This window comes from Salpingoeca rosetta (assembly GCF_000188695.1).
Source record: "Salpingoeca rosetta unplaced genomic scaffold supercont1.14, whole genome shotgun sequence".
Classification (NCBI taxonomy): Eukaryota; class Choanoflagellata; order Craspedida; family Salpingoecidae; genus Salpingoeca; species Salpingoeca rosetta.
The window spans coordinates 1,217,760-1,227,759 of record NW_004754920.1 but is presented as its reverse complement, the minus strand read 5'-3'; the positions used below and the strand labels follow the sequence as shown (position 1 = coordinate 1,227,759).

Here is a 10,000-nt window from a genome sequence, read left to right as displayed (position 1 = left end):
TCATGACACGCACACAACTCTTCCTCTCTCACTCTCTCACTCTCACCCAACTCACACGTACACACATCACAACACGCACATCCACACATACATGTACATCACATCCACGCACAAACAACCAAACATACACGTGCACAGGTCCACACCGTTCAAGCCGGAACTGATCAAGTCCAAGTTCAATCACATCTTCGCTGTCGTCTCGCTGCTGCCAGACCACAGATACAGTCTCAAGGTGCGGGCATCTCAACTTGCTTTTCGCGCTGGCGGGGGGTGTGTAGTGTGTGTGTGTGCGTGTGCGTGTGTGTGTGCTTGTTGTGTTTGCTTGAGAGACGTGGGGACATGCAACTTGCTGTGTATTGTGTGCTGTGCGTTGACTGCCTTTCGTATTCGCTTGGCAACCACTCCGCACCCCCCAATGACGCTCCCCAAACGTCTCATTCATACCCCTGCTACACATCACTCCACCTCCAACTCAAGGTGTACACGAAGGCGAATGTGCCGGAATACGGCCCCGCACTGCCAAATCCAGCCGTGTTTTCAGACATGAAGGAGCTCAGGAAGTTTCTGCTGGTCAAACGTGAGAAGACATTTCATGCAGTGACGGTCATCCGTGTGTGTGTGCGTGTGTGTTTACGTGTTTGTGTGTTTGTGTGTTTGTGTGTGTGTTCAGCGTGTGTTTGTGTGTGTGTGTATGTGTGTGTGTGTGTGTTCAGCGTGTGTGTGTGTGTTCAGCGTGTATGTGTGTGTGCGTGCGTGCGTGTGTTTTGAATGCGATAATTGTGAGCGCTGATTGCTCGATCATGCACACCTGCGTACACACACAACAAACACACTCACACGCTCATTCACTGACTCGCTCGCTCGCTCGCCCCCTCTGAATGCACAGTGATGAACGGAGAGAAGGCGGCACTGGCGTCACCAACGGCGTCGTTCGCCACCAAGAAGGAGCGCACCCTTGAAGCTCTTATCTCAGATATCATCGATCCACAAGCAACATGTAAGGGGCGTGGGAACCGAGCACCTCTTCATGCTGTGGTGTCCTGCGCTGTGTTGTACGTGTTGACGTCTGCCTGTCAGTGATTGCTCACATCCGCGCTGCACTGCACTGCACTGCACTGCACCGCCCACCACCACCGCCATCATATGTCACCCATCTCATCCATGCACGCGTCCATTCACCACCACCGCCATCATCCTCGAACAGCGACGTCACTGCGAACGCCGTCGCGCACGAGCAAGAAATCGTCCCGCTTCTCCAAGCACGTCTCCAGCTCAACCCACCTCGATGAACTCAGGCTCGCCGGCCAGGTGTGTGAACATGTGTGGGTACGTGCGTACGTGTATTTGTGTGTGTGTGTGCGTACGTGCGTGTGCGTGCGTGCGTACGTGTGTGTGCGTGCGTACGTGTGTGTGTGTGTGTGTGTAAGTGTGTACGTGCGCGCGCGTGCGTGTGTATGAGTGACAGCGAGCACATGTGAGTGAATGCAAATTCATCTGTGATCCAAGCTGCGCTCTGTTCCATTCTCTCTTCACCATTCTTCGCCATCTCGTCGCGACTATCATCCCGATTCCAGGCCATCAAAGTAGACAAAATCAGGGCTGGCGTCGCTCCCACCAGCACGCTCTCACTCTCCGACGACACATCCGCTGGCGAGGTAATCAATCCAAACACGCACACGCACACACACACACACACACACACGTACACACGCACACACACACACATGCACACATGCACATGCACACGTACACACGCATACACAGGCACACACGCATGCACACATGCATACACACGCACACACGCGCACACGTACTGTCCACTTACCACACCTCTTACCTCACCTCAACCCTCTTCTCACCTGTTGCTCCTTCGCTGCCATTCCACCGCTTTCGTCTTCGCTTCAACTTTTGCCGTTTTCAGCCGTGGGAGGCCGTGTTCATCACGCGCTCGTTCACAGAGCCGGTCATGTGCGGTGATCAGTGGAACAGCAATCTTGTCGTCGGCACACTCACGGGCGTGAAGCTCATCTCAGTTGGTGCGTGCATACATTCGTGTGCATGTGTGTGTGTGCGTGTGCGTGAGGGAAGCTGTGAGCGCGTGTGTAATGCTATGTGATGAGTCTGCTGTTGTGGTTATCGTGCGCATGCAAATTTTTGCGGAAGCACACGCACATACTGAAACATACATGCACATACACATACACATACACACGCATTCATGTTCATGTGCATGTTGGCGACTTGCGCCACCCCGCCTTTGTTTGGGCGTGCATGGTGTTATGTGTTCTGGCTCCGCAGAGAAACACACTGCGGGGAAGTTGGATGTGAAGCCGCTGATTGACGCGTCACTGTCCCCACGGCAGCTCGTTGTGGATGAGAAGGCAAACATGATGTTTATCCGGACATCCAAGGGTGAGTCGGCGCGTGGTGAATGGTGTTTGTGCGGATGTGTGCGGTGGCATTTACTGTCGTGCCTTTGCACATACACACAAGCTCATTCCACGCTTACATGCACGCTTACGTGCACACTCCTCTCAAACACGCATGCACACACACACACACATGCAGAGGCTGGTGTGGACTTGAAAGGGACACAGAAGCGCGGCAAGGGCGGGTCGCTTTACATCGTCCCGCTGGTGCGTTGATGTGCGCTGACGCGATTGTGAACATCACAAGCAAGCTGCCATGTCATGATGGGCAGGGAGCCGCGAAGTCAGGCCATCCTCTCCCCTCTGTTCCACCACCACCAACATCTCCTTCTCCTTCTCCTTCTCCGTTTTGTTGCCACTTTTTATTGTTTCATGATCACCACGCTCACCCGTTGTATGTGACCTGTCGTATGTGTGTGTGTGTGTGTGTGTGTGTGTGTGTGTGTGTGTGTGTGTGTGTGTGTGTGTGTGTGTGTGTGTGTGTTTTGTTTCCGGACGTTGTTAGGACCTGTTTTACACGGACAAGTTGCCCCTGGACAAGAAGGCGCTGAAGAAACATCAGCTGACGGCCGTGAAAGGACTGCACATTTTCGCTGTCAACCAGGGAACATCCACAACAGCATCGCTCCTCAAGCAGACGTGCAAGCTTGCTGTTGGCATCGGCAAGAAGGTGTGTTTTTGTTTGTTTGTATGTGTGTGTGTGTTTGGGATGTGCGTGTGCTTGGGGTGTGTGCGCCGGTGTGGTTTCGTGTACGATTTTGCGCACACACACACACCTGTGGACGGTGTTGTGTACACACCTGTGCTTGCGTGCTCGCAAAACTGGATGCACCATTTGCACTGTGATCACAATTCTCGTCTTACGCTTGCGTCGCTGTGCTTTCGCGTTTAGTTGCGAACGTACTGCTACGCGACCGTGGGCATTGGCATCGGCGGGCAGTGGAAGCCGCTGGAGGTGAGATAACGCGCTTTCATTTTCTACTCACACATGGATGCTGGCGCGCATGTGCGACCACACACACACACACACACACACACACACACACACACACACACACACACACACACACACACACACACACACACACAACGCCACTGCTCACACGGCTTAAATGTCCACACGCCTCTGTCATGTGCTCCCATTGTTGATTCGTTTGTGATGGTTAGGAGTACACATGTCCGGACTACATTGACTGTCTCACCATTGGCCGTGGCTCGCCAGGATCAGTGGGGCAGGTCAGCATTCACCACAATCACCGTTTACAGCACGATACACACACACACACACAAATACACGCACACACACACACACACACACACAAGTACACGCACAAGCACACGCACGCACTCTCTCTCTTCCCAGTGTTGGCGTGTTCGTGATGATTACTCAAGTACATGCCCCATTTCTATTTTCACCCGCGTGTTCACCATGCGTGTGCGTGCGTGTGTGCTTTTGCTGCTGTGTTATTGCTGTGATGATACAGATTTGCGTTGGCCTCAAATCTGGAGACTTTCAACTCATCGACCTGCAAACATCAGAGGTATCATGCACACTGCTGCACGCGACTTGTCTGACTGCAACTGTTGCTGCTGCGCCTGCACAAAAACACGCACTCTCCCAATCTAACGCCTTCACTAACACGTGTGTGCATACCCCCCCCCCCCCAATTGCGTCGTCCGTTGCCTCATTTTCCCTTCCACCTCTCTTCGCTGCAGGTGAAGGTGCTGCTGAGCGGCACATCGGTTCCCGGTGGAATCAGCGCGTATGTGTGCAGGGAAATTGTGGAGGGCGAAAACGACGACATTATGGAGTTTATGATCGGCTACAACGCGGTGCGTGATCTTTCGATGGTGATTGTGCTGGTGATGGATGTGGTGGTGGTTGTGCGGTTCCAGTTGCGGGCAGTAGAGGCAGTTGTTTGCGTGGTTCAATTGCGTACCACAAGCTCTCCAGAACTGTTTCGTCACACACACACACACACGCTCACTCACACACACACACACACACACACACACACACACACACACACACACACAATCGCCACCACCATCATTACGGGTTGTGCTGTGCAGGTGACGGAGTTCATCTCTGCCGCTGGCGAGAAGACGCGGCCGTTCACCATCAGCTGGCGCAGCCGACCAACGGAGCTCGGTGCGCGGTGATGCTGTGCTCTCGTTCCATTGGGTGGTGCAGAGAGCAGAGGGATAGTGTGTATGTGTGTGTGTGTATGCATGTGCGTTTGTGCTTGGATTCTCGGTTGTGAAATCGCTTTGCATGAATTCTGCATTGCCCTTCAAAGTACCTCATTATGGTTGTGCCACCGCTTGCGTGATGATCCCCCTTCCACCTTCAGCGTACGTGTACCCCTATTTGCTCGCGTTCACGTCGTCGGCCATTCAAGTTTCCACGCTCATCAACGGCAACCTCGTCAAGGTAAAGCACGCACACAAGTGAACACGCACGCATGCAGGCACAAGCTAACCAGCAAACAAACCAACGACATCCTTCTTGTGTTCTTCCCGCACCAGCTCACATTGATCCTCCCGCGTACATATGTGTGTGTGTGTGTGTGTGTGTGTGTGTGTGTGTGTGTGTGTGTGTGTGTGTGTGTGTGTGTGTGTGTGTGTTTCAGACGCTGCCGATGCACCACCCGCGCATGCTGACGTGCAAACAGGACATTTTCTTCACGGCGCTGACAGACCCTAGCGACGTCGAGACCACATCCATTGTCCGCATCTCACGGGTGCGTACTCACCAACCGCTGTTGTGTGTATGCGAGTGTGTGTGTGTGTGTGTTTCTGTTTCTGTGTGTGTGTGTGTGTTTCTGTGTGTGTGTGTGTTTCTGTGTGTGTGTATGTGTGTGTGGACAAGTTTCTCTTTCCTCCTCAATTCCTGCTTTACTGTACGTTGCGAACGTCGCCCTCATTCTTCATCACCTCTGCCCGCCGCCACCACCGCCTCCACCTCCCCGTTGTTCTGCAGAACAACTTGTCTGGTCGCCCGGGAACACCCGACGCATCGGAGCGGCTGCCGAAGCACAAGCAGGTCGGTTGCACGAGGATGCTTGGTCTTGAGTGTGTGTGTGTGTGTGTGTGTGTGTGTGTGTGTGTGTGTGTGTGTGTGTGTGTGTGTGTGTCTGTGTGTGTGTGTGTGTGTGTGTGTGTGTGTGTGTTTCAATTCAATGCATTGGCGCGTTTTCGATTGTTTGTTTAGTTGCATGATGACGGTCATAGCAATCGTGATGGTGATGACAATGATTGAATGAGAGCACATTGCTTGCTGCACAGCAGCCAGGAACATTGCGTACAGACGAGTCTCTCTGGGCGCAAGCTGTCCGTTACCGAATTCAATCTCACGCGCCCGCAGCTGTTAAACTATGGGTCAGCGACCACAAGCTACATATTAGACACAGGCACAGACACAGACACGCACACAGACACACAGACACACAGACACACACACAACACACAAGAGATGACAGTTAGGGCGATGATGGTGCGAGGCAGTGCTTCTGTTTCACACGCCACGATGTCGTGTCGAGAGAGCAGAGCGAATAGGGTGGACAAGAGACGTGCACGTCAACACTCGAGCGGTGCTGCTTGTCACCATCCGGAAACACGGTCGGCGGCAGCGTGATGTGCACGCACGGCGTTTCGGACCTCAGCACCACCGCAGGCAGGACTTGCCCATTCTCGTCTTGCGTAATGGCAATGGTGGGAGCACCAGCAGCGGCACCAGCAGCGGCACCAGCAGTGGCACCAGCAGCGATGGGTTCGCCCTGTGCATCGTTTGTCGCGTCGTCAGATGGTGATGTGGTGCCTTTTGTGTGTGCACGCACGCAAACCGTCCATGTGGCGCCGCTGTCGCATGCGGCACGGAGTTTCAGCTTGTGGACAGACTTTCCGGGCCTCAGGGACATGTGGCGGTGGCACGACTTGCACGCACGCATGCGCGAGAACGATGCCGTGGTATCAGGTTGGTTGTCGTTGTTGTCGTTGTTGTCGCTATCGTCGCTATTGTCGTTGTCGCTTGTTGGTGTTGCAGGTGATGATGATGACGATGGGGATGGTTGGTCGTCCACAACAGCAGCATCAGGAGACCTGTTGCGAAATTTGCGTCGTGGTGGTGAGTAAGATGTGTTGATGATGGTGAATGACCAGTCAAAGCCGTAATAACACAGCGACTGCACAAAGTTGGCGCCTTCCCACCCCAACAACAACAACACACACACAGAGACAAACAGAGACACAGAGACAAGCAGAGACACACAGACAAGCAGAGACACACGCACACACACACACACACACACACACACACACACACACACACACACACACACACACACACACACACACACACACACACACACACACACACACACCCCCCCCCCCCACACGCGCGCGAAACAAACTTACAAGATAGCTGGGCATGACGATACGGAGAGGGTGGCAATGGAATAAGTGTTGGCAGCGGCCCGCGTTCCTTGTACGCGAATGTACACATCAGCGGTGTCGGGCGTTGGGTTGACCAGCCGCATGTTGCCGTTAGCGTCAGACGACACGCTGCCCACCAATCGATCGCCCACATCAAACAGCGCCGCCACTGCACTGCCGCGGCCCGTGAGGAAGGTGAAGGCGAGATCCACCACCTGATATGCGCACAGCTGCACGTGGTACCAGTCATCCCGGCCAGGGCACACGGACAGCAGCGGGGTGCGGTTGGACGGGCCAACCACGTGCACGTTCGCAACAAAGTCGAGGGGTTGTGCAAAGTGGAACTGGTCGTTGGGCTCAAACACATCCGTGTCGGCACACGCACGCGGCGTTGTCGTCGTTGTTGCTGTTGTTGTTGTTGGCATTCTTGTTGCTGGTGCAGTGGTTGTGGTCGTTGTTGTGCCAGTTGTTACACCGGTGGTTGTCGTTGATGGGGGTATTGATGGCGGCACCGTGGTGAAGGCCTGTGCATCGCTGTCCGTGCAGAGTGTTGGGGATGATCGGGTGATGGTGTAGGTGGCGACGCCGCTGCCTTCGACGTGCAGGCGGAGGAAGAGGCGACGGAATGACGCCGACGTGCGAACGCCGATGGTGTGGGCGCCATAGTCATCGCTGCTGCTGCCTGTGATGTACGTGCGACCGAGCACATTGCCGTCGCCATCCAAGACAAAGGCCGCCAGGTTACCATCACCGCGCGTGCGCGTGACACCAATCTCAACAGCCTGGGACGGGCACACGTATGTGTCATAAACATCAACGTCGCTGCCGCACACAGCCCCAGTGACGGTGTGTGTGCGTGCAGTGGCTGACCAGTGCCAGGCTGCCGCCACGGCGTTGTTTGGCTCCTGTGAATCAGCACCACATGGTGCAACAGTTGTTGTTGCTTTTGCTGCTGTTGTTGGAGCTGCTGTTGTGGTTGGAGCTGCTGTTGTGGTTGTTGCTGTGGTTGTTCCTGTTGTTGTTGGAGCTGAGGTTGTGGTGGTGGGAGTGGAAGGGGTGCACACGCGTTGGTCTTCCACGCACAGTTCAGCTTCGCCACACGTTGGGACAGGGGTGCACACGCCGCGAACACACGCGTCGCGGCTGCCACAGAACGTTGTTGGCTGAGCGCAGTCTGTATCACGTGTGCACACAGCAGCGGGGACGCTTCCCGAGATGGTGTACTGGCCCATGCTTCCGTACGCCGAGCCTGCCGTGCTGGCATTGTCTGCGTCCCCGCTGACCTCGAGCGTGTACCATCCGGTGCCGAGGGAGAGGGAGATGGCGGCAGACGGGTCGCGTTGTGGTGCTTCCTCAGCCAGCAGGTCCGCGCCAACACCAAACACACGCACGCGCACGTCCAAGTTGTTGCCGGCTGTGAAGAACGGCGACAGCGCTGCTGGCGTGACGCTGATAAGCACGCGGCCGGGGGTTGTCACGCGGAAGAGCCAGTAGTCGACGTCTGTTGGCGCTCCAATGACGCCATGTGCGGTGACGGTGCCTGATCCTGTCGCGTGCACGAGAATGGGGCGGGTGGCAAGGTCACTGTCCTCATCAGCACGGCGGCCAAGCTGGTGGTGATAGTGGACGTGGTCGTGGTGGTATTTGTGGCGGGGAGGGGAGGAAGGTGAGATTGGATGTGAGCGAGAGAGGGTGGTGTTGAGTGACAATGAGTGGATGTGTGTGTGTGGGCGTGTATTTGCAAGACCATTGAGCTTGCTGTCCTCACCTTTGCCTCAATGATGGCAAAGTCGTCTTGGGTGTTGGTTGCGCCGCTGTAGTCGCCTCTGCTCCATTGCGTCTGGCTGTTGTGAAAGGCCTGGCCCTGTTTGGGTTAGGGATGATGAGGGGCAGGGATGCGTGTGAGGGAGAGAAAGAGGCGAGGGTGGTGAAGAAGAAGCACGTCGGAGCAAAAACACAGTCACACACACACACACACACACAGAGTCACACACACACACACAGTCACACACACACACACACATACACAGAGTCATAGACACAGAGACAGAGACAGACACAACTACAAAATGTACCATAATGGGCGCGAAGCTTGACGGGTCATCAGGGTTCTGATCACCACGGAAGTACGGTGCACGTGCCGTGCCGTCATGCGAGAGGCCCAGTGCGTGGCCAAGCTCATGGGAGATGGTCTCTGCAACCAGGTCACTCCGCCCGCGGTGGAGGTTGTCGTAGTACACTGGTTGGTGATTGGAACAGGTGACAGTGATGGTGGTGGGATGGGTGAGAGAAGCGTGGGGGACATCATGTGTGCAACAAGTGCGGGGAGCATGTGGACTACACACAGAGGGACAGACAGAGAGACAGACAGAGAGACAACTTGACACACGCACACACAGCCACACAGACACACAGTCAGAAACACAGACAGACAGACAGACAGACAGACAGACAGACACACAAACCGAAGCAGGAAGGGGCGCCAGAGGCGTGGGATGCAGAACCAAAGGAGTTCATGATGGAGAAGCCGCCCACAGTGCTGCGTGGCATGGGGTCACCCGTGGTTTGTGTCTTGGAGGTGATGACACAGCGATAGACGTTCGCGCCTGTCCTGGAAGCAGCGGCAGCCAGGGCGGCAGCCTCATCTGTCTGCACGTCCACGTTGAACGGAGAAAAGTCCTCGGCAACGCGCATCCAGATGTCTGTGATCATGGCCTGCTCGAGCGCGCTGAAGTGGCTCGTGTCATCGTCGTCGATGCTGTAGGCGGCCGCGTGCAAGGTGACGCCGTCTGGCTCCAACCCGCCGTGCTGACCCGCGTCGCCAGTTGAGTAGCCGTCAAAGTCGAGGAAGATGACGTTGGGGCTGCCGGCGTAGCTGTGGTGCACTGGCAGGCCCGAGGGCGTGTGTGCAAGCGGCTGCGGCACAACTGCACCGAGTCTCCTGTTGTCGTTGCTTGCTGCCAAGAGCCTGGCGTCCGTGTCAAACACGTCGAGGACCACGTCGCTGTTGCTCTCGCTCGCAGAGACGTGCGGTACAACCACCACCAGCGCCAGCAGCAACAGCAGGTGTGGCACCGCCACACACGTCGATGACCTCATGGTCGCTGCTTGTGGCTTGTGGCTTGTGGCTTGTGGCT

General features: G+C 55.5%; 2 protein-coding genes across 2 annotated transcripts in view; one reads left to right on the top strand and one right to left on the bottom strand.

Moving 5' to 3' along the window:
* Nucleotides 1-5,691, top strand: part of PTSG_06365 (uncharacterized protein) — a gene marked incomplete at both ends in the record, with an annotated part of 9,304 nt that extends 3,613 nt beyond the window's left edge. The window contains 18 exons of the mRNA XM_004993199.1: nucleotides 139-232; nucleotides 478-577; nucleotides 887-997; nucleotides 1,205-1,308; nucleotides 1,575-1,655; nucleotides 1,922-2,036; nucleotides 2,299-2,412; nucleotides 2,569-2,636; nucleotides 2,935-3,099; nucleotides 3,322-3,384; nucleotides 3,597-3,665; nucleotides 3,914-3,970; nucleotides 4,146-4,262; nucleotides 4,503-4,581; nucleotides 4,784-4,863; nucleotides 5,063-5,173; nucleotides 5,413-5,475; nucleotides 5,644-5,691. Coding sequence (XP_004993256.1) covers nucleotides 139-232; nucleotides 478-577; nucleotides 887-997; nucleotides 1,205-1,308; nucleotides 1,575-1,655; nucleotides 1,922-2,036; nucleotides 2,299-2,412; nucleotides 2,569-2,636; nucleotides 2,935-3,099; nucleotides 3,322-3,384; nucleotides 3,597-3,665; nucleotides 3,914-3,970; nucleotides 4,146-4,262; nucleotides 4,503-4,581; nucleotides 4,784-4,863; nucleotides 5,063-5,173; nucleotides 5,413-5,475; nucleotides 5,644-5,691 — 1,639 coding nt within the window. The remainder of the gene's footprint in view (nucleotides 1-138; nucleotides 233-477; nucleotides 578-886; nucleotides 998-1,204; nucleotides 1,309-1,574; nucleotides 1,656-1,921; nucleotides 2,037-2,298; nucleotides 2,413-2,568; nucleotides 2,637-2,934; nucleotides 3,100-3,321; nucleotides 3,385-3,596; nucleotides 3,666-3,913; nucleotides 3,971-4,145; nucleotides 4,263-4,502; nucleotides 4,582-4,783; nucleotides 4,864-5,062; nucleotides 5,174-5,412; nucleotides 5,476-5,643) is intronic.
* A 103-nt stretch (nucleotides 5,692-5,794) lies between these two features.
* PTSG_06364 (uncharacterized protein) overlaps nucleotides 5,795-10,000 on the bottom strand; it is a 4,256-nt gene continuing 50 nt past the window's right edge. Inside the window, exons 1-5 of the mRNA XM_004993198.1 lie at nucleotides 9,329-10,000; nucleotides 8,939-9,102; nucleotides 8,632-8,727; nucleotides 6,846-8,473; nucleotides 5,795-6,530 (exon numbers count right to left, since the gene is read on the bottom strand). The exon at nucleotides 9,329-10,000 is cut by the window's right edge and continues 50 nt beyond it. Of these exons, the coding sequence (XP_004993255.1) occupies nucleotides 5,912-6,530; nucleotides 6,846-8,473; nucleotides 8,632-8,727; nucleotides 8,939-9,102; nucleotides 9,329-9,962 (3,141 nt within the window). The 5' untranslated portion in view covers nucleotides 9,963-10,000 and the 3' untranslated portion in view covers nucleotides 5,795-5,911. The remainder of the gene's footprint in view (nucleotides 6,531-6,845; nucleotides 8,474-8,631; nucleotides 8,728-8,938; nucleotides 9,103-9,328) is intronic.